Below are 23,310 nucleotides of genomic sequence, written 5' to 3'. Positions count from 1 at the left end.
ATTTAATTTGTATTACATATAATAATGTATAAAACACAACAGATACATCATGCAGCAAAATCTACGGCACTTTCCCCCTGTAAATTCGTAATGTATTTTGACAGACAGATAGTTGGAGTGACAGGAATGATAGAGAGCAGTGTCAGGAAAATGGTGAGATAGATTCGAACCCTTGCCAACAGTGGTATATGTATGATGGATGAAGGCAGCAGCACTAACTCCAATACCACCCACTCACCACATCATATAAAGCACTTTTATTGTGATATGCACAACATAATAAAAACCACTGGTATTTTCAGTGTACTGTAGGCTACAATGAAGTATATTGGTAAACGTTTGTTAATGTTGGTTACATTACTGGCCTCTTGTGTCATGATTTAAGTAAAAGTGTATTTAAAATGCATCATTACAAGTAGTTTTACATATTGCACAATCAACATGATTTTCAGTGTCAGGGCAACACCTTCAAAGATTAAATTGTTCGCATGATAACTTGAGTTGCTTTATGCAAACTATTCACCTTGTTGTTCAAATTCAAGGGGTATATATTTCAAGAGTTAAAGTGAGAGTAGGGTATTTTATGGAATGCTCCTTTCAAATCAAAACAGCTTTGTATGGCAATATTAATAACAATTATTAGAATTATATCAAATACAATGTATTGATGTTTCCCTTCTTTTGAAATCTTGTATTTCAATTCCGGGTCAGATATCAGGGCCACAGGAATCCTCATCCATCACATAGTTTTACTCCATATTTGTGTTAAGACTTTGTATGTTGACCTGATTGTGTGCATTTTCCAGCCTTTGCTTTTGCACACTGTGATGAACTCCATAACAAAAGTAGATCAATAACCCTGTGAAAAAATACAACGTCACTAATATTTTTGCGACAATAGCATGACATAATTTATTTTCAAATGTATGCGTTGTTGAAGAAGTCAATTCAACGTCTATTCCACGTTGATTCAACTTAATTTAATTGAAATTATGTGGAAACAACGTTGATTCAACCAGTGTGTGCCCAATAGATGCCTAGGTTCCTTACCCACTGCCATCCAAACAGCATAGCGAATCCATGTATCTCCTCCCAACTGAACCATCAGATAGACATTGACAAATGTACTCACAATAGGAAGTGCTGGTATAAAAGGAACCTGCAGAGATACCAAACAAAATGGGTGTAAATTGTGGAGAAAACCAAATCTGAGTTAAGCTTTGACACAATGTTACCATAAAAGCAGCTTTGGTTGTATTCTGAGGCTGTCTCCAGATGATGAAAACAGTGAGGACCAGCATCATAAGGATCACAGAGATGATTAAAATGCTCCACCACTCCTGGTTCATCAGGGAATCCACAGCCTTGGTCAGGAAAACGCTCAGAATAATTTCTAAAAGGACTGGGGGACAAAACAAATGTGTCAGACCTCTAAGAGAGTATGACACTGGATATAAAAGGAAACAGGATATAAAGAAAAGCGCTCACTGATAAAGACTGTGAACATGGATACATTTTTAGAGGTTTGAGCATTGGGCTGAGAAGGAGGGTTTAGGGCCTCTATCATCGAAAATGATTCAGATGTATTATCACTGGACTCCTCACCAAGATCTGGTTGGTACCTAAATAAAAATGCATACACAGTAACCAGATAAAATGCATACATGCTTTGGTGTTAAATCCTATTGTGTAAAATGTCTCTGTTCAGATCAATCAAGCATACCTCAATATGAGAATACATATTGCTACAAGAGTGTAGGCAAAGAGTGTTCCAATTGACATCATGTCCACAAGTGCTTTCAGGTCAAATAATAGAGCCATGATTGCTGCAAAAACAAAAATGTGATACATAGTACATTGTGAATACCAACCCAAACAAGGAACAGCATCTGCATTTTACTTTTTAAAATGTCAATACATAGTTAGATGACCTAGGCTTGATGATTTTGTGCTGTTCAGCAACGTTACCTGCCACAACACCTGAAGATAGAGTGGCTACCACAGGACTTTGTTGAGAACTCATGTTACTGAGTGGCTTGAAGAGCAACCCGTCCCTGGCCATCGCAAAGAGGACCCGGGGCATGGGAAACATGGATCCTAGAAGACTGCGAAACCAACACACCATTTACAATCCACCACTTAAACTTTACAAATGACACTACAGGGGACAACTTATGTAATTATACATAATACCATACCATACCTTGTTGAAAGTGCACAGAGGGAGCCTACAGCCACAGCATACTTTGCAGGGCCCCAGCCGATGTATGTAAAAGCTACAGGTAATGGGCTATTGACACTGAGCATGCAGTAGGGCATCATGAGGGTCAGTGCTGCCGACACACCAAAGTAAGCCAGGAAACAGATCAACAGGGATGCTACAATGCCCAGAGGGATGGACTTCTGAGGGTTCTGCACCTCCTCCCCTGGGAGATTACACATACAGATGTTATACATACAGATGAGACTAAGGCACATTGATTACACTTCAGATCATTCTAAAATGCCCAAGGTTTTCAGCACATTATACAACAGTTACCTGTTGTGGCTATGCAGTCAAATCCAACAAAGGCGTAAAAACAGGTTGCAGCTCCTGCCAATGTTCCCTCAACACCAAAGGGGAAGAAGCCACCAACACCGTAATTTGTGGTTTCATTTAGTGCCGATGTGAAGTTTCTGAAGGGGAATGACACACTTCATGTTCTTTGAATTTCAATTTACTGTACTTCATTAGAACACTTATGTCGTATTTCATAATAGTGCTGGAATTATAAAGTTCATACTCATTTGTTGTTATGTTCAGGATAGTGTCCTCACTAATGTACCAGTTGTCAATGTCACCTTTGATGAAGCCAGCGATGATAACAAACACCAAGACCACTGTATTAACTGCTGTAAAAACCTTATTCACAATAGCAGACTCTTTAACGCCAAATGCAAGGATCCCTATGGAAGTGATAAATTATTAGAACCAAGAGTAAGCTCCTTATACAGTATACTATATATATATATACACACTGATTGTACAAAACATTAAGGACACCTGCTCTTTCCATGACATAGTAGATTGACCAGGTGAATCCAGGTAAAAGCTTAGATCCCTTCTTTTTTTATTTTACTAGGCAAGTCAGTTAAGAACAAATTCTTATTTACAATGACGGCCTACGCCGGTCAAAACCGGAACATGCTGGGACAATTGTGTGCTGCCCTGTGGTACTCCAAATCACAGCCGGTCGTAATACAGCCTGGCTACGAACCAGGGTGTCTATAGTGACGCCTCTAGCACTGAGATTCAGAGCCTTAGACCGCTGCACCACTCGGGAGCCCAACTTGATGTCACTTGTTAAATCCACATCAATCAGTGTAGATGAAGGGGAGGAGAAAGGTTAAAAGAAGGATTTTTAAGCCTTGAGATGATTGAAATATGGATTGTGTACACGTGCTATTCAGAGGGTGAATGGGAAAGATCAAATATTTCTGTGCTTTTGAACAGGGCATGGTAGTAGGTGCTAGGCATGTCAAGAATTGTAAAGCTGCTGTTTTTCCCCCACATTTAACAGTTTTCTTTGTGTATCAAGAAGGGCCCACCACCCAAAGGACATCCAGACAACTTGACACAACTGTGGGAAGCATTGGAGTCAACATGGCCAGCATCCCTGTGGAACGCTTTCAATGCCTTGTAGAGTCCATGCCCGACGAATTGAGGCTGTTCTGAGGGCGAAAGGTAGGGTGGGGGGTGCAACTCAATGTTAGCAAAGTGTATTTAATGTTTTGAACACTCAATGGATATATACAGTTGAAGTCGGAAGTTTACATACACTTAGGTTGGAGTCATTAAAACTCGTTTTTCAACCACTCCACACATTTCTTGTTAACAAACTATAGTTTTGGCAAGTCAGTTAGGACTTTGTGCATGACACAAGTAATTTTTATAACAATTGTTTACAGACAAATTATTTCACTTATAATTCCCTGTATCACAATTCCAGTGGGTCAGAAGTTTACATACACTAAGTTGACTGTGCCTTTAAACAGCTTGGAAAATTCCAGAACATTTAGAAGCTTCTGATAGGCTAATTGACATCATTTGTTTTTATTTGATTTTAATTTTAACGCTTTTTCTCCCCAATTTCGTGGTATCCAATTGTTTTAGTAGCTACTATCTTGTCTCATCGCTACAACTCCCGTACGGGCTCGGGAGAGACGAAGGTTGAAAGTCATGCGTCCTCCGATACACAACCCAACCAAGCCGCACTGCTTCTTAACACAGCGTGCATCCAACCCGGAAGCCAGCCGCACCAATGTGTTGGAGGAAACACCATGCATCTGGCAACCTTGGTTAGCGCGCACTGTGCCCGGCAGGAGTCGCTGGTGCGCGATGAGACAAGGACATCCCTACCGGCCAAGCCCTCCCTAACCCGGACGACGCTAGGCAAATTGTGCGTCGCCCCACGGACCTCCCGGTCGGACCTCCCAGCTGGCGCTGCGCCCTTAACCAATGCGTCACCCGGGAGGCCTAATTGACATCATTTGAGTCAATTGGACGTGTACCTGTGGATGTATTTCAAGTCATACCTTCAAACTCAGTGTCTCTTTGCTTGACATCATGGAAAAATCAAAAGAAATCAGCCAAGACCTCAGAAAAAAAATTGTAGACCTCCACAAGTCTGGTTCATACTTGGGAGCAATTTCCAAACGCCTGAAGGTACTACGTTCATCTGTACAAACAATAGTACGCAAGTATAAACACCATGAGACCACGCAGCCGTCATAACGCTCAGGAAGGAGACGTGTTCTGTCTCCTAGTGATGAACGTACTTTGGTGCGAAAGTGTAAATCAACCTCAGAACAACAGCAAAGGAGCTTGTGAAGATGTTGGAGGAAACAGGTACAAAAGTATCCATATCCACAGTAAAATGAGTCCTATATCAACATAACCTGACAGGCCGCTTAGCTAGGAAGAAGCCACTGCTCCAAAACCGCCATAAAAAAGCTAGACTACGGTTTGCAACTGCACATGGAGACAAAGATTGTATTTTTTGGAGAAATGTCCTCTGATCTGATTAAACAAAAATAGAGCTGTTTGGCCATAATGACCATCGTTATTTTTGGAGGAAAAAGGGGGAGGCTTGCAAGCCGAAGAACTGCCACCCCTGTGATGCATATGTTGCATTATGTTGTGGGGGTGCTTTGCTGCAGGAGGGACTGGTGCACTTCACAAAATAGATGGCATCATGAGGAGGAAAATTAGGTGGATATAGTGCAGCAACATCTCAAGACATCAGTCAGAAAGTTAAAGCTTGGTTGCAAATGGGTCTTCCAAATGGACAATGACCCCAAGCATACTTCCAAAGTTGTGGCAAAATGGCTTAAGGACAACAAAGTCAAGGTATTGGAGTGGCCATCACAAAGCCCTGACCTCAATCCTATAGAACATTTGTTGGCTGAACTGAAAAAGCGTGTGCGAGCAAGGAGGCCTACAAACCTGACTCAGTTACACCAGCTCTGTCAGGAGGAATGGGCCAAAATTCACCCAACTTATTGTGGGGAGCTTGTGGAAGGCTACCCGAAACTTTTGATCCAAGTTAAACAATTTTAAGTCAATGAGACCAAATACTAATTAAGTGTACGTAAACTTCTGACCCACTGTGAATGTAATGAAAGAAAGAAAAGCTGAAATAAATAATTCTCTCTACTATTATTCTGACATTTCACATTCTTAAAATAAAGTGGTGAAGGTAACTGACCTACGACAGAGAATTTATACTAGGATTAAATGTCAGGAATTGTGAAAAACTGAGTTTAAATGTATTTGACCAAGGTGTATGTAAACTTCCGACTTCAACTGTATATATAGTTATTTACTGTCACCATTGTCCAGTTATTTTGCACCATGAAACCTTTCTGTTAATAGCACTTGCCTGCCAACAGCATGATGAGAGCAGCAGCAAAGAAGTCTGGGTAGGTAGCGAGGCCTGGCATATCCATTGCTGCATGTTGACCTAAAGAGTTGGCAATGGCATTTCCAATGAGGTCATCAAAAGTCCCACTCCATGCCCTGGCTACACTTGATGTTCCTGATCAGAGAAGAAATCAAGAAACCAAAGGAGGTGATGTTGGCTATGTGTGAAGGACCATTACAATATGCCAATGAGACATTGTCAATGCAACAGTGAGCTCTAATTGTTATTGTTGATTGATCATTGTCATACTTTATACAATCCTTATGGGCTTGAGCTCTGACAGTAGCTTCCAATAAAACATATTTTGCATCAAATATTCTATATTCCATATCAGATGTCACTTGCCTATGACATATGACAGCAGCAAGTTCCAGCCAGTGATGAAGGCCCAAATCTCCCCCACTGTCACATAGCTGTACAGGTAGGCAGAGCCAGTCTTGGGCACACGCGATCCAAATTCAGCATAGCACAGCCCTGCGAAAATGGAAGCTATTGCTGCCACAAGGAAAGATATAATTATACTGGGCCCAGCTACGGCCCTGGCCACCTCTCCTGACAGCACATACACGCCAGCCCCCAGTGTGCTGCCAACCCCCAGAGCCACCAGGTCAAGGGTAGTCAGACATCGTTTAAAGTTGGACACCTCCCCCTCTGGCTCCAGGGGTTTCCTACGAGACAGGCTCTGTATGAACAGTAACAGCCTGGCACCAGACATCCTGCAAGAGCAGAAGATCTGTCCATCAAAATGCCATTCATCACATAATTTGTGCAACCAACTGTTTTAGAACACTGAGTAATGGTAGGTGTATATTACATCAAAACAGAGTTCAAATGTATAGACTGACTCGATCTATCAACCAATGACAAGCAGTGTTGATTTTAACTATAGATCTACTGTAAACTGTTGTACATACTGCTTGTAAGACACTACAGACAAAACTACTAATATTGTAAACCTTTGCAAGCAGTACATTCAGTATCTAGTATTTCATAAATAGGATTAGATCATCTTCCACATACATTACACATTTGATAACAAGATCAGAGTGACAAATACAATTTGTCAAAATCAAACAAAGCTATGACCAGCTGTATGTTTAACCCATGTGAACTTCATCAAGCAAACAATAAGCTCTTATCTTTTGAAAATTAGATTTGTGATAGACTATAGCAGTGGATATTCTTCTCCCTGTTTCATAAATATGTTTTGATATTAGATATTTTCAGTTCATGCATGGAAGACATACTGCCCGTAGAGCAGCAGATAGGACCATACAGATCCACTCCTTTTGACCAAGGCTGCAGTACAGAAGGCTACAGTGCATGTCACTATTAGTATTAAGTTAAGGTAATCTTACCTTCTTGGCCGTGTGCTAAGGTGCGGACCCTCTGGGTTGTCATGGATTCTGTCCTCGGTATTCGTGGGCACAAACCCATCCTATAGCTTCTCTCCTGTTAACTTTCACATCTCTGAAGTACAAGCATTTTAGACAGCTTATGTTACATTTCAGATGTCTGTGCCATTTCTGAAAAAGAGGACCAGACAGATTTGTTGTAGAACTTGGACTTGGTCTGCAACCTGTCCATAATTGGTCATGTCAACAGCTCAAGGGGTTGTTTTAGAGAATATGTCCAATAGACTGGGGTTTTAATAAATGATTTGTTTATTGTTTTATTTAATTGTTGTTTTTTGGTTACAGTATGGTGGTGAATTCATTATTTTAGGGATGCATGGTTGTGACTTGAGCTTGATGCTCACCTTCATGGCAAAACCTATATGAACATTCCAGAACAGGGCACATTTAGGTGACTTATGATGTAAAAGGTTTTTAAGGTACATACAGTATTTCATAATTTACTCATGTATTTCATAACCAGTTGACGATCACAGTCCTCTATAAGATGTGTCAAATCCCCACTTCAATAGATCTTATTCTCTAATAGGAAATGTTTTGGGTTCATTGCTTATTGACTGTGTTTGGAAATTTTACAACCATAGACAAACATATAGTATGATTTATGACAATAAATTATAATTAAATAAAACACTGCATACTTATTTTCGTTATTGCTTCTACTAAATTTCATGAGATGTAAAATGTCAATGATTATGCTTTGTTATATTAACGTGCTCTAAGTGTGAAAAATGAATATGCTTTAGAATTCACTGTGAAAATGGAGTTCAGGCCCACTCCCTTCAGTCCAGAAGCTCTGTACTGCACATGTGGAATCCTCTGATTTCTGTGGAGAAATCTGTTGTGAACACTTATGAGTATGGTGGGCTGAATTTTCAGGCACTTACTACCTTAAATAATACTTTTAAGATCAATTGGATAAAACAATTCCTAAGAAGACCCACTTCTATGTGGAACTTTATTCCTCATCATGTCTTCTCTACTTTTGGTGGCCTTAACTTCATGTTGGATTGCAATTATAATATTGACAAAGTTCCAGTGAAACTTTCAGCTTTTGATCGGCAGGTTTTCTTTTCCTGATCCTTAATTTATAAGCATCATTTTTCTCCACACATATATTATACAGTTTAAGTCAGAAGTTTACATACACCTTAGCCAAATACATTTATACTCAGTTTCACAATTCCTGACATATAATTCTAGTAAAAATTCCTTGTCTTAGGTCAGTTAGGATCACCACTTTACTTTAAGAATGTTTATTTCAGCTTTTATTTCTTTCATCACATTCCCAGTGGGTCAGAAGTTTATGTACACTCAATTAGTATTTGGTTGCCTTAACATTGTTTAACTTGGATCAAATGTTTTAGGTAGCCTTCCTCAAGCTTTCCACAGTAAGTTGGGTGAATTTTGGCCCATTCCTCCTGACAGAGCTGGTGTAACTGAGTCAGGTTTGTAGGCCTCCTTGCTCACACACGCTTTTTCAGTTCTGCCAACAAATTGTATATGGGTTTGAGGTCAAGGCTTTGTTATGGCCACCCCAATACCTTGAGACTTTGTTGTCCTTAAGCCATTTTGCCACAAATGTGGAAGTATGCTTGGGGTCATTGTCCATTTGGAAGACCCATTTGCAACCAAGCTTCAACTTTCTGACTGATGTCTTGAGATGTTGCTTCAATATATCCACCTAATTTTCCTCCTCGTGATGCCACCTATTTTGTGAAGTGTACCAGTCCCTCCTGCAGCAAAGCACCCCCACATCATGATGCTGCCACCCCTGTGCTACATAGTTGGGATGGTGTTCTTTGGCTTGCAAGCATCCCCCTTTTTCCTCCAAATATAACGATGGTCATTATGGCCAAACAGCTCTATTTTTGTTTCATCAGACCAGAGGACATTTCTCCAAAAAGTACAATCTTTGTCCCCATGTGCAGTTGCAAACCGTAGTCTGGCTTTTTTATGGCAGTTTTGGAGCAGTGGCTTCTTCCTTACTGAGCAGCCTATCAGGTTATGTAGATATAGGACTCGTTTTACTGTGGATATGGATACTTTTATACCCGCTTCCTCCAGCATCTTCACAAGGTCCTTTGCTGTTTCTGGGATTGATTTGCACTTTTCTCAACAAAGTACGTTCATCTCTAAGAGACAGAACAAGTCTCCTTCCTGAGCGGTATGACGGCTGCTAGGTCCCATGGTGTTTATACTTGCGTACTATTGTTTGTACAGATGAGCATGGTACCTTCAGGCGGTTGGACATTTCTCCCAAGGATGAACCAGACTTGCGGAGGTCTACAATTTTGTTCTGAGGTCTTGGCTGATTTCTTTTGATTTTCCCATGATGTCAAGCAAAGAGGTACTGAGTTTGAAGGTAGGCCTTGAAATACATCCACAGGTACACCTCCAATTGACTCAAATTATGTCAATTAGCCTATCAGAAGCTTCTAAAGCCATGACATAATTTTCTGGAATTTTCCAAGCTGTTTAAAGACACAGTCAACTTAGTGTATGGAAACTTGTATTCATGTCAGGAATCTGTTTTCATGTCAGGAATCAGTAGATTTATAATTTAACACATTTATGAAAATGTTACACTATTATGGAGAGATGAGCTGCTTGGATTCTTTACCTACAATAGAAATAAGTTGAAACAGTTTTATGCAATTCATTTCAGATTTTTTGGGGCCAAATTTCATATTCACAAATGAAAATTTACAAACAAAACACTACATTTTCTTACTTTACAAAAGTACATGTAACTATGGTTTAAGACAATTAAATACTCTACCAACAAAAAGGCAGTTAGAATTATAAATGTGTGTAGGCCTCTTAAGACCCTTGTGTAACTTGATATTGTACCCCCTAGCCCAAATGTCCTTTGTATATTCTTTAAATATACTTGTGTTCCCCCCATGTACTTTTTGTATTGATTTAATTATATATTTTTTAAATCATCTGATTTCCCCCCAACAAATATCCATAACATGCCTAAAGAATAATGAAAACTACCGTATGTTGCCTACGGCACCATCTTGTGGTAAATGCTTAAAGTACATGGGTGAAAGGCCAACATGTCATAACTGAAGTTTAATAAGAGATACTGTATATAATGACGAGATGGTCTTATCTCCGCCCTAACAATTGGAGTCGTTCCTAAGGCGGGGTGGCAGCTGTCTTCAAAGCGGTCTGCTTATCGCTGTATTCCCGCGTGGAAAGATTATGACGGGAGAGGACTCTCTCGCTTTGCCTCTTCCTCTCTGGTTTAATCCAAATTTCGTTAAAAATCCACCGGAAGAACACGTTTCAATTATCTGCGACACCTCAAGTGCCACACCTGCTTCGTCAAACTAATTACGTTCATGATGGCGTGCGTTGCAGCTCGCTTGGTAAGATTTCATTAGGCTATATTTTGCTGGAATTCTAGTTTTAAATTGACAAACTTGACTTTAGAACAGTTTTGTTAAAATAATTATTGCTTTTTTTGATACCGGTGCCTTTTAATTCAATCGAAGTCGTCTCCCTACGCGTTTCCTATATGGCTATTTTATACATGTCTTCTCCCATTTTTAGGACAAAGGAGCCCTAAAAAAGATTGATGGAGCCAAAAAAAGGATTGATAAAGTGGCGCGTGTTGTTGTGGGACCACATGTGAAGCATCCCCTACAAAACAGGTGTGTTGTTTTTCCAGTTGAGAGATTTATTGGTACATTTCAATTACTTGTAAGTTTCTAATTTGTCAATCAGTAACATTTTATAGTTCATACCTGGGTGTATTCATTACGCTGATTGTTGCAAAACGTTTCGTCTGCTAAATGTTTTCGCAACCAACCGTTTACTCAACGGAAAACGTTTAGCAACGAAAGGTAATTTTATATTGGACAAATTCGGATAGGTCCCTCATTTTTATTTACTGTTTGGTTCTTAAACGGTAAATGGTTTCTGTTGCAAGATGTAATTTAATGTGCAGGAAGTGAAATCACTTGCAAATCAGATTTAACTTGTTATCTGAATTGTAATATTTGAAGGTCCACCAACCCCTCCTTTTATTCAATCACTTGTGCATTGTTTCAGATGGGCTCTCTGGTTCTACAAGAACGATAAGAGCAAAATGTGGCAGGACAATCTGAGGCTCATCACAAAGTTTGACACAGTGGAAGACTTCTGGGCGTGAGTTTTGCAGTATCCTTGATTTACAGTAGACTAAATGGCTGATATCCTTGACAGTTTTATACTTACTGTGGCGATTGAAACTTCTAGGCAAGTTTCAGTAAATTAAACCTACAAAAGTATATTGAGAACTTATGATGTAGGTCACCACTTTTTGTTTTCTGACTGAAAATGGATTGTCTTTTTTATAGGTTGTACAACAACATTCAGCTGGTGAGCAAGCTTTCATCTGGTTGTGACTACTCAGTTTTCAAGGTGATGTAGACTTCTGGAGAAAAGTATCCTTCAGTTTGAGATTTACAGTTTCCATAATACTTCTCGTACATGTACTCTTATATTAATTGGACTAAAGTGATCCTGTCACTTCCCCCAGGATGGCATTGAGCCAATGTGGGAAGACAGGCGTAACAAGTGTGGAGGACGCTGGCTGATTACACTGTCGAAGCAGCAGAGGCACACTGAACTCGACCGCTTCTGGAAGGAGACTGTCAGTAGTCGGTCCATTCTGCCCAACACTTTCAGTTTTGTAACACGATGAAAACCAGAAATGCTGTTTGCTCAATATTTAAGTCAGAAAGCTGATTCAAATCTGAATAAAATTATTGGTTACATTATTTAGCAGAAGGTATTGTGGGTGTAGCAATGCTTGTTCCTAGCTCCAACAGTGCAGTATAATCAAATAATAATACAATCAAAGTAAAATAATGGAATTAAGAAATACTCGGACGATCAATGTCTGAGTACAAAGTATAACTATGTGATGTAAAGACATTATGGACAGTGTAGATATAGTATATGTACAGCAATAGATTAAAATGATAGTGTATACATATGAAATGGGTAAAACAGTATGTAAACATTATTAAAGTGACCAGTGTTCCATGTCTGTACATAGAGCAGCAGCCTCCAAGGTGTAGGGTTGCGTAACCGGGTGGTAGCCGGCTAGTGAGTAAGTTCAGGGCGGGAGGCTGGGAGTGATAGCTATTTAAGTCTGATGGCCTTCAGATATAAGCTGCTTTGATGTACCTGTACTGACCTCGCTTTCTGGATAATAACAGGGTGAATAGGCTGTGGCTCAGGTGGTTGAAGTCCTTGATGATCTTGGCATTGTGACACCGGCGCTGTAGATGTCCTGGAGGGCAGGCAGTGTTTCCCGGTGATGCGTTGGGCAGACCACACCACCCTCTGGAGAGCCCTGCGGGTGTTGCAGTAGCCATACCAGGTGGTGATACAGCCTTACATGATGCTCTCAATGGTGCATCTGTAAAAGTTTGTTGGTCTTAGGGGCTGAGCTGATTTTCTTGAGCTTCCTGAGGTTGAAGATGTGCTGTTGTGCAGCCTTCACCACACTGTGTGTGAATGGATTTCAGATTGTCAGTAATGTGTACACTGAGGAACTTGATGCGTTTCACATTCTATACTGCGGTCCCGTCGATGTGGATAGGGGAGTGCTCCCTCTGCTGTTTTCTGAAGCCCACTATCAGCTTTGTTTTGTTGAGGGAGAGGTTATGTTCCTGTCACCACTCTGCCAGGCCCCTCACCTCCTCCCTGTAGGCTCCGTCGTTGTTGGTAATCAGGCCTACCTACCACTGTGTCGTCCGTAAACTTGATAATTAAGTTAGAGGCCTGCGTGGCCACAGTCATGGGAGTACAGGAGGGGGCTGAACACGTATCCTTGTGGGGCCCCTGTGTTGCAGCTCAGTGACGTGGTGGTGTTTGCCTATCTTCCCCAACTATGGATGGCCTGTCAGGAGGTCTAGGACCCTGTTAGGGTTCAGACCCAGGGCCCTGTAAGACTGAAGAAACCAATGATGTGGGACCAGTGAATTAATACTGTCCCCTGTTTTTGTTGTTGGAGCGGAATCTAACTGTAGTCGTCTGGGTTTTTTTAACAGCTCCTTTGCCTCATTGGAGAGGGCTTTGGCTCCTTCAGCAGGGATGTTTGTGGTGCTGTCATTAATGTTCGTGCCAAAGGTGACAAAATTGCCATCTGGACCACCGATACAGAGAATGGAGAAGCAGTTACCTATATTGGGTAAGTCTGACATTATTCAGTGTGGCCGGACCAAATTACTAGTTTCTGTAGTGTCACGTCTACCCTGAGTTACAGGTGACTTGACAGACTAGTCATATTTGCCTTGAACATTCATGGATTTTATCTGCTGGCTTCACTCCAGTTACAGCTAGGCTTGGGCCAAATCCCACAGAAGCCAGATGTGTTCTGTTGGCCATCATGTTGTAAACTATAATTGTTCACGATGAGGACATTTGCATAGCAACCTAATGAAAAATGGATTTCCATTAGACCACGGAAAGACCTAATGGTGCAATCCATTGCTCCCAGGATATTAGTATTACATATAGCATTGGCTACAAATAATTGGCATCAACCATTTCCCCCATACATCCAGATTTAACAGCTTTTTATTTTCAAAGCTATCTTTGTTTGATCATGTGATTGGTCAGCTAAATTAATGTTTTACCGTATGATTCATATTTTCAGACGAAAGTACAAGGAAGGACTAGGCCTACCTCCAAAACTCGTCATTGGATATCAAGCTCATGCAGACACAGCCACCAAAAGCAATTCAATAACGAAGAACAAGTTTGTGGTGTAGAAATGTTTTTTCCAAGTCTCCTATAGCAAAGGACAAGTCTTCTCTTTATGTTTTTCTGTACTGTAATTTAAGTTTGTATTTGTGCATAATTCATTACCTTATTTTAATAGTAACTTTGGCATGATACATGTGGGAGACTTTTTCTTTTGTGGCCTACAAAATAAAATGTATATGATTGTATTTGTCTTTGCAATTTTCTTCAGATCTTGGAATTGTATTTGACACTACACTAACCCCTGAATTTGGTCCGCCATTTCAGTGCATAACTAAGATTTGGGAAGTACCTTTTTTTTTTTTTCTCCTGAATTTACTCAACTACAACGAACTTGAAAAAGGAGTGACCAAGGATTGGCTCCATCTCCTAAAGGAAATGGACTGCCCTCCTAGTTAATGTTTCATCTCGTTCAGATGCGGGGTTCGGCAAAACCACTGAGCTGAATTAATTTGAGACTAGAATTGCAGGCGAGTCTTTGTTCCAACACCATTACATTTTTGTTCTATCAGTTGTATTTCCTTTGGTTCGTCTGAAATCAAGGTAAGATTCTCTTGCCTCAGCTCTTCATATGATGGATAGTGTTGTATACCATTAAATGTAAACACAAACATTGTGCTTTTGGGAAATTAACTATATACAATCATTGGGTTAAGATTAACACCGGTTTCACATGTTTACTAAAGATGCATTAGCTTAAATGTATGCCGTGGAAATAACTTTTGTATTTTGAAGTAAGCTCATTTTAGTGTATTCATAAAGTAAAGACTAAGGAACTAGGTAAGAGTACATACTTGGAAGATGTTTGCTTTCAATTATGCATTGTGTTATGGGAATTATGTGACCTGGGGCACCCGAGTGGTGCAAGGCACTGCATCTCAGTGCTTGAGACGTCACTACAGACAACCTGGTTCGAATCCAGGCTGTATCACAACTGGCTTTGATTGGGAGTCCTGTAGGCTGGCGCACAATTGGCCTAGCGTCGTCTGGGTGTGGCCATTGTAAATAAGAATTGGTTCCCTAACCCTTGTCTAGTTGAAGGTTTAAAAAAAACACATTTGCTCTCAGACATTACTATGCCACGTGAAATTAGATGATGGTTGATGTTAGCCTTGTAATCCATTCTCCTTGGGTTTTCATTATTGTAATATCCAATAACTTTTGCCTGTCACAGCAACCATAGACTCATCTACTGTGGATGTACAGTATCTGATTTTCACACCAATCAGTTTAATTTCTTAGTTGGGCACACTTTTGAAAGTTAGGTTGGTATAGACTGGGCATGCCGACCTCTGTATAACCTGTTCAGTATCCTTTTCCAGAGAGTGTTCTAGCAGGCTTTTTGCTCAATAGCACAATCCTGCTCTAGCATTTTTCCAGGATAATTAGCCAGACGCAGGCCGTTATTACTCCCTCTCCATGGTGACAGGGTACACTGGCCACAGCATTGCACTAGCAGGAAGGAAGAGCAGTGGAGTGTGACGCCGCTCTCAGTGCATGTCACTGCTCCTGTGCATCTACAAGAGGGAAAAAGACTACAACAATAGGAGCTCAGACACTTGTAATGCTTTTATACCCAAAAGGGTTCATGGTGCAGAGCGAGTGTGTTCTACATTGGACAAGATCTAACAATGGCAGTCATTAGGGCCAAACATGGTTAGCTATATTTCATTAACCTTTAAAACAGTCTTTTTTTTAATACTTTTTTTTTACAGGATTGTTCAAGACAATTGACTTGTCAAACTAAGAATATACACATTTCCAATTCTCTCTTTAATGGACTTCTCACACTGTTTTTCAGATCAAGAACAGCATGAGTCAGAAACAAGGCGACAGCCAGAGTCACTGGAGGGGACAAGACTGAGGTTAACTCTGAAGTCTAATGTGCTGAGAGAACAAGCCCCTCTTGAGAGCTAAACGATGAGATTTTACCTGTATTACCTGGTGCTTTTGGGCTTCAGTTCTGTCATCTCCACCTATGGGCCTCATCAGAGAGCACAGAAGACTGGGGATATTCTGCTGGGCGGGCTGTTTCCAATGCACTTTGGTGTTACCTCCAAAGACCAAGACCTGGCAGCGCGGCCAGAATCCACAGAGTGTGTACGGTAAGGTTTGAATCTGCAATTGAGGCTATGTTTAATTTTATGCGAAACTGTATAAAGCTATGCTTTGTGCTAACTGACTAAATGTTCTTTAAATATATAAATTCATGTATTGCAGTCAGTATTATTGGATTGTACTTCATGAAAAACAAAAGGTATCTAAATGCATGTTATGGTGTGCCGCCCCTTGCAGGTACAATTTCCGCGGATTCCGTTGGCTTCAGGCCATGATTTTTGCAATAGAGGAGATCAACAACAGCAGTACTCTCCTGCCCAACATCACACTGGGCTACAGGATCTTTGACACCTGCAACACCGTGTCCAAGGCCCTGGAGGCTACCCTCAGTTTCGTAGCACAGAATAAAATTGACTCTCTGAACTTGGATGAATTCTGTAACTGCACAGATCACATCCCTTCGACTATAGCAGTGGTGGGGGCTTCTGGGTCAGCAGTCTCCACTGCTGTTGCCAATCTGTTGGGCCTCTTCTACATCCCACAGGTGAGTTAAAATCTAAATTCCAATTTCCTGATTTATTTAAATCGATCAACAACAAATCACAGTAACTTTATTCCCCCTGTACTGCTGCAGATCAGCTATGCCTCTTCCAGTCGCCTGCTGAGCAACAAGAACCAGTTCAAATCCTTCATGAGGACCATTCCCACAGATGAGCACCAGGCCACTGCCATGGCAGATATCATCGACTACTTCCAATGGAATTGGGTCATTGCAGTGGCGTCTGATGATGAGTATGGACGTCCAGGGATTGAAAAATTTGAGAAAGAGATGGAAGAACGAGACATTTGTATCCATCTGAGTGAGCTGATCTCTCAGTATTTTGAGGAGTGGCAGATCCAAGGATTGGTTGACCGTATTGAGAACTCCTCAGCTAAAGTTATAGTCGTTTTCGCCAGTGGGCCTGACATTGAGCCTCTTATCAAAGAGATGGTCAGACGGAACATCACAGACCGCATCTGGTTGGCCAGCGAGGCTTGGGCAACCACCTCCCTCATCGCCAAACCAGAGTACCTTGATGTTGTAGTTGGGACCATTGGCTTTGCACTCCGAGCTGGCGAAATACCTGGCTTCAAGGACTTCTTACAAGAGGTCACACCAAAGAAATCCAGCCACAATGAGTTTGTCAGGGAGTTTTGGGAGGAGACTTTTAACTGCTATCTGGAAGACAGCCAGAGACTGAGAGACAGTGAGAATGGGAGCACCAGTTTCAGACCATTGTGTACTGGAGAGGAGGACATTATGGGTGCAGAGACCCCATATCTGGATTACACTCATCTTCGTATTTCCTATAATGTGTATGTTGCAGTTCACTCCATTGCACAGGCCCTGCAGGACATTCTCACCTGCATTCCTGGACGGGGTCTTTTTTCCAACAACTCATGTGCCGATATAAAGAAAATAGAAGCATGGCAGGTAAATGGATACTTTAAAAAGAGTAGGAAATCTAATGACTAACATTGACACATCCATTTGTATACTCTTTTTGTTTGCTCCCAGCTTTGTTGAACCCTTTGTATACTTTCCTATATCCCTTCCTGATCAAATACCTGGCTCTGTGTTACAGGTTCTCAAGCAGCTCAGACATTTAAACTTCTCAAACAGTATGGGAGAAAAGGTACATTTTGATGAGAATGCTGATCCGTCAGGAAACTACACCATTATCAATTGGCACCGGTCTCCTGAGGATGGTTCTGTTGTGTTTGAAGAGGTCGGTTTCTACAACATGCGAGCTAAGAGAGGAGTTCAACTTTTCATTGATAACACAAAGATTCTGTGGAATGGATATAATACTGAGGTATGTTGCTCCAAACAGGGACAATCAACATAGGACTTTCAAATTTGCAGGTTTTGCATGGGTGGAGTTTTGGCTTGCATGGTGACATCACCAGGCGGTGTGAATTTATTTTGTATTTATTTAACCTTCATTTAACTAGGCAAGCCAGCTATGAACAAATTCTTATTTACAATGACGGCCTACCAAAATTAATATAGACCAATAATTAATTAATTAATTAGTAAATTAATATAGACCAATAAAATAGCTCAATCTCTCTGCCAATAACAGCTAGTTTACAGATTACACATCCATCCCCCTCAGACCACTCCCAGACAGTCCTATCAAAATTCTTGCTTGAGAAAGTGTTTTGCTAAAAAGCCATTTTTGTTGCTTTTTGACCATTTTAATGGACAACTATTACCGTAAGGGACTTAATTGTTACCCAGAAATGATTTGATATTGATTTTTTTTTTTAAATGTATTCTTCCTAAAATACAGTATGTGCTGCATTTTGTTTCTATTGTGTCTGTATCCAAAATCATATGATGCATGATCTTTGTCTGGGTTTCTGTCATTTCATTAGGTGCCATTCTCTAACTGTAGTGAAGATTGTGAACCAGGCACCAGAAAGGGGATCATAGAAAGCATGCCAACGTGTTGCTTTGAATGTACAGAATGCTCAGAAGGAGAGTATAGTGATCACAAAGGTAAGAAAGACAGTGAAAAATCTGAACTACCCCATTATATAAATCTGTAACTATTTCATGTTTCTATCAAAAATACAAACACTACTTCTCTATTCCTGCAGATGCCAGTGTTTGTACCAAGTGTCCCAATGACTCATGGTCTAATGAGAACCACACATCCTGTTTCCTGAAGGAGATAGAGTTTCTGTCTTGGACAGAGCCCTTTGGGATCGCCTTGGCATTATGCTCTGTGCTGGGGGTATTCTTGACAGCATTCGTGATGGGAGTGTTTATCAGATTTCGCAACACCCCAATTGTTAAGGCCACAAACAGAGAGCTATCCTACCTCCTCCTGTTCTCACTTATCTGCTGTTTTTCCAGCTCCCTCATCTTCATTGGTGAACCCCAGGACTGGACATGCCGTCTACGCCAGCCTGCATTCGGGATAAGTTTTGTTCTCTGCATCTCCTGCATCCTAGTCAAAACTAACCGAGTACTTCTAGTGTTCGAAGCAAAGATCCCCACCAGTCTCCATCGTAAGTGGTGGGGGCTAAACTTGCAGTTCCTGTTGGTGTTCCTGTTCACATTTGTGCAAGTGATGATATGTGTGGTCTGGCTTTACAATGCTCCTCCAGCGAGCTACAGGAATCATGACATTGATGAGATCATTTTCATTACATGCAATGAGGGCTCTATGATGGCGCTTGGCTTCCTAATTGGGTACACGTGCCTGCTGGCAGCCATATGCTTCTTCTTTGCATTTAAATCACGAAAACTGCCAGAGAATTTTACAGAGGCTAAGTTCATCACCTTCAGCATGCTCATCTTCTTCATCGTCTGGATCTCTTTCATCCCTGCCTACTTCAGCACTTATGGAAAGTTTGTGTCGGCTGTGGAGGTCATCGCCATACTAGCCTCCAGCTTTGGACTGCTGGCCTGTATTTTCTTCAATAAAGTCTACATCATCCTCTTCAAACCGTCCAGGAACACTATAGAGGAGGTTCGCTGTAGCACTGCGGCCCATTCTTTCAAAGTGGCAGCCAAGGCTACTCTGAGACACAGCTCAGCCTCCAGGAAGAGGTCCAGCAGTGTGGGGGGATCCTGCGCCTCAACTCCCTCCTCATCCATCAGCCTCAAGACCAATGACAATGACTCCCCATCAGGTCAGCAGAGAATCCATAAGCCAAGAGTAAGCTTTGGAAGTGGAACAGTTACTCTGTCCTTGAGCTTTGAGGAGTCCAGAAAGAATTCTATGAAGTAGGGAAGTGTCTTTTGGTGGGCAGAGGGCCTTGTCAAAACCTGAGTTGGTGTTGCATTCTTTGTTGGTTGGGTAGTTGTAGCAGAAATTATGATTTTAAAAGCTTTGATGTATTCAGAATGGTGACACAGCATAGGTGGCCAAGATTCCATTATATTACAATAATCTGTGTTGTTCATTATGAGGACATTTCAAAATGCGGAAAATTGTCAAATACATAATTTACTGTGTTTTCTTGAATAGAATAGCCCATTCAAATCATTGTTGAGCAGACATTAATTAGTAATACTTTCCATACCAATTGTCAATAACAATAGATTCACATTGTCAAAGTTCAACTATGACCTGTAAAATACATGAGGTATAACAGGAGACAATATAACTATGTAATTCACTCTGAGCACAGGACATAGGCCTACTAATGTAGGCTATATCAGTCTCTTTCCTGTCTCTCATTAGGCCAGTGTTTAACAACCCTGGTCACTCAGTACCCACGACAGAACATAATTTTGTTGTAGACCTGGACAAACACACCTCATTCAACTCATTGAGGGCCTGATGATTAGTTGACAAGTTGAATCAGGTGTGCTTGTCCAGGGTTACAATAAAAATGTGTGCTGTTGGGGGGACTGGAGGACCAGGGTTGGGAAACATTACATTAGGACTACTGTAGGTTCTTCAATATGGTGTCATACTACTGTCTGGTTGTTTTCTGCAAGTGTTTATTTCACCAAGTTACTGCACATGTTAGACCTATACACGGGAATAAAAGGTTTGTTTTCACAATGCATCCAATGACAATAAAATCACCATATGCCAAAGAAGAGAAGCATCAGAGTCTGCAATAAGTAGCCTATTAGTGGAAGCTCATCAGATGTAGGCGAGTAGTGGAAGCCTATCATTGCATCAGTCTGTCTGGGGACAAACAGTGCAGGGCTGAAATAAAAGCCTCTTCTCCAACACACCTTTGGTATCCTGGTGTTCATGCATTTTGTTTGTGCATGCTGCCACCTAATGTGGAGTAGTGTGTGTTTAATTACATAACATTTTGTGGTACAAAAAGGAAGAGGGTAAAAGGAAAACACTGCACCACCAACTAAAACCTATATATCACTATTATATACCACCAACTAACACCTATATATCACTATTATATACCACCAACTAAAACCTATATATCACTATTATATACCACCAACTAACACCTAAATACCGCTATTATATACCACCAACCAACACCAATAAACCACTATTATATACCACCAACTAACACCTAAATACCACTATTATATACCACCAACTAACACCAATAAACCACTATTATATACCACCAACTAACACCTAAATGCAGCTATTATATACCACCAACTAACACCAATAAACCACTATTATACACCACCAACTAACACCTATATACCACTATTATATACCACCAACTAAAACCTAAATATCACTATTATATACCACCAACTAACACCTAAATACCGCTATTATATACCACCAACTAACACCAATAAACCACTATTATATACCACCAACCAGCGAATATATACCAATATTATATACAACTATAATACACCAACTAACACCTATATACCACCAACTAACACCTATATACCACTAACCAGCAAATATATACCAATATTATATACAACTATAATACACCACCAACTAACACCTATATACCACTATTATATACCACCAACTAACACCTACATATCACTATTACATACCACCAACTAACACCTATATACCACTATTATATAGCACCAACTAACACCTGCATTCCATTATTATATACCACAAACTAACACCTATATACCACTATTATATACCACCAAATAACACCTATATGCCACTATTATTATATACCACTATTATATACCATTTACTAACAAATATATACCAATATTATATACAACTATAATACACCACCAACTAACACCTATATACCACTGTTATATACCACCAACTAACACCAATAAACCACTATTATACACCACCAACTAACACCAATAAACCACTATTATATACCACCAACTAACACCTAAATACCGCTATTATATACCACCAACTAACACCAATAAACCACTATTATACACCACCAACTAACACCTATATACCACTATTATATACCACCAACTAAAACCTAAATACCGCTATTATATACCACCAACTAACACCAATAAACCACTATTATATACCACCAACCAGCGAATATATACCAATATTATATACAACTATAATACACCAACTAACACCTATATACCACCAACTAACACCTATATACCACTAACCAGCAAATATATACCAATATTATATACAACTATAATACACCAACTAACACCTATATACCACCAACTAACACCTATATACCACTAACCAGCAAATATATACCAATATTATATACAACTATAATACACCACCAACTAACACCTATATACCACTATTATATACCACCAACTAACACCTACATATCACTATTACATACCACCAACTAACACCTATATACCACTATTATATAGCACCAACTAACACCTGCATTCCATTATTATATACCACAAACTAACACCTATATACCACTATTATATACCACCAAATAACACCTATATGCCTATATACCACTATTATATACCACCAACTAACACCTATTATATACAACTATTATATACCACCAACTAACACCATATACCACTATTCTATACCACTATTATATATATACCAACTAACACCTAAATATACCACTATTATATACCACCAACTAACACCAATAAACCACTATTATACACCACCAACTAACACCTATATACCACTATTATATACCACCAACTAAAACCTAAATAACACCTAAATATACTATTATATACCACCAACTAACACCAATAAACCACTATTATATACCACCAACCAGCGAATATACCAATATTATATACAACTACCAATATTATATACAACTATAATACACCAACTAACACCTATATATACCACCAACTAACACCTATATACCACTAACCAGCAAATATATACCAATATTATATACAACTATAATATTATACCAACTAACACCTATATACCACTATTATATACCACCAACTAACACCTACATATCACTATTACATACCACCAACTAACACCTATATACCACTATTATATAGCACCAACTAACACCTGCATTCCATTATTATATACCACAAACTAACACCTATATACCACTATTATATACCACCAAATAACACCTATATGCCACTATTATTATATACCACTATTATATACCATTTACTAACAAATATATACCAATATTATATACAACTATAATACACC

General features: G+C 40.0%; 3 protein-coding genes across 4 annotated transcripts; 2 read left to right on the top strand and 1 right to left on the bottom strand.

The window, feature by feature from the left end:
• Positions 1 to 729: 729 nt before the first annotated feature.
• zgc:175280 (cationic amino acid transporter 2 family protein) lies at positions 730 to 6,678 on the bottom strand. The gene is made up of 11 exons (XM_024396917.1): positions 6,309 to 6,678; positions 5,922 to 6,077; positions 2,784 to 2,946; positions 2,540 to 2,676; positions 2,204 to 2,426; positions 1,969 to 2,105; positions 1,724 to 1,826; positions 1,606 to 1,622; positions 1,236 to 1,483; positions 1,051 to 1,159; positions 730 to 859 (listed from the first exon to the last, which is right to left on the bottom strand). Exons 1-11 carry the CDS (start codon positions 6,676 to 6,678, stop codon positions 750 to 752), a joined length of 1,773 nt encoding a protein of 590 aa, XP_024252685.1. The 3' UTR covers positions 730 to 749.
• A 3,848-nt stretch (positions 6,679 to 10,526) lies between these two features.
• Positions 10,527 to 14,337, top strand: eif4e1b (eukaryotic translation initiation factor 4E family member 1B). Of its 2 annotated transcripts, none has more exons than XM_024396867.2 (7): positions 10,527 to 10,758; positions 10,943 to 11,043; positions 11,444 to 11,539; positions 11,731 to 11,752; positions 11,913 to 12,026; positions 13,435 to 13,574; positions 14,043 to 14,337. In XM_024396867.2, exons 1-7 carry the CDS (start codon positions 10,732 to 10,734, stop codon positions 14,155 to 14,157), a joined length of 615 nt encoding a protein of 204 aa, XP_024252635.1. In that variant the 5' UTR covers positions 10,527 to 10,731; the 3' UTR covers positions 14,158 to 14,337. The 2 variants fall into 2 exon arrangements, with proteins under 2 accessions (XP_024252635.1, XP_024252634.1); XM_024396866.2 differs by having other exon boundaries at positions 10,531 to 10,758; positions 11,731 to 11,794.
• A 1,592-nt stretch (positions 14,338 to 15,929) lies between these two features.
• Positions 15,930 to 20,902, top strand: casr (calcium-sensing receptor). Its single transcript, XM_024397832.2, has 6 exons — positions 15,930 to 16,254; positions 16,445 to 16,751; positions 16,842 to 17,681; positions 17,833 to 18,063; positions 18,629 to 18,752; positions 18,854 to 20,902. Exons 1-6 carry the CDS (start codon positions 16,070 to 16,072, stop codon positions 19,990 to 19,992), a joined length of 2,826 nt encoding a protein of 941 aa, XP_024253600.1. The 5' UTR covers positions 15,930 to 16,069; the 3' UTR covers positions 19,993 to 20,902.
• Positions 20,903 to 23,310: the final 2,408 nt, after the last annotated feature.

This window comes from Oncorhynchus tshawytscha, linkage group LG33 (genome assembly GCF_018296145.1).
Source record: "Oncorhynchus tshawytscha isolate Ot180627B linkage group LG33, Otsh_v2.0, whole genome shotgun sequence".
In the NCBI taxonomy this organism is placed as follows: domain Eukaryota; kingdom Metazoa; phylum Chordata; class Actinopteri; order Salmoniformes; family Salmonidae; genus Oncorhynchus; species Oncorhynchus tshawytscha.
Note: the sequence above shows the minus strand (reverse complement) of the source record. Positions and strands in the feature narration are given on the sequence as shown.

Excerpts from the sequence above, each read along its gene's own strand:
- eif4e1b (XM_024396866.2), top strand. The coding sequence starts at position 10,732 with ATGATGGCGTGCGTTGCAGCTCGCTTG. Across the intron at positions 11,044-11,443 it reads AAGCATCCCCTACAAAACAG|ATGGGCTCTCTGGTTCTACA; the intron begins GTGTGTTGTTTT and ends GCATTGTTTCAG. Across the intron at positions 11,795-11,912 it reads GTGACTACTCAGTTTTCAAG|GATGGCATTGAGCCAATGTG; the intron begins GTGATGTAGACT and ends CACTTCCCCCAG.
- zgc:175280 (XM_024396917.1), bottom strand. The coding sequence starts at position 6,678 with ATGTCTGGTGCCAGGCTGTTACTGTTCATACAGAGCCTGTCTCGTAGG. Across the intron at positions 2,427-2,539 it reads TGACTGCATAGCCACAACAG|GGGAGGAGGTGCAGAACCCT; the intron begins GTAACTGTTGTA and ends GTAATCTCCCAG. Across the intron at positions 2,106-2,203 it reads CTCTGTGCACTTTCAACAAG|TCTTCTAGGATCCATGTTTC; the intron begins GTATGGTATGGT and ends TTGGTTTCGCAG.
- casr (XM_024397832.2), top strand. The coding sequence starts at position 16,070 with ATGAGATTTTACCTGTATTACCTGGTGCTTTTGGGCTTCAGTTCTGTC. Across the intron at positions 16,255-16,444 it reads GAATCCACAGAGTGTGTACG|GTACAATTTCCGCGGATTCC; the intron begins GTAAGGTTTGAA and ends CGCCCCTTGCAG. Across the intron at positions 18,753-18,853 it reads AGAGTATAGTGATCACAAAG|ATGCCAGTGTTTGTACCAAG; the intron begins GTAAGAAAGACA and ends CTATTCCTGCAG.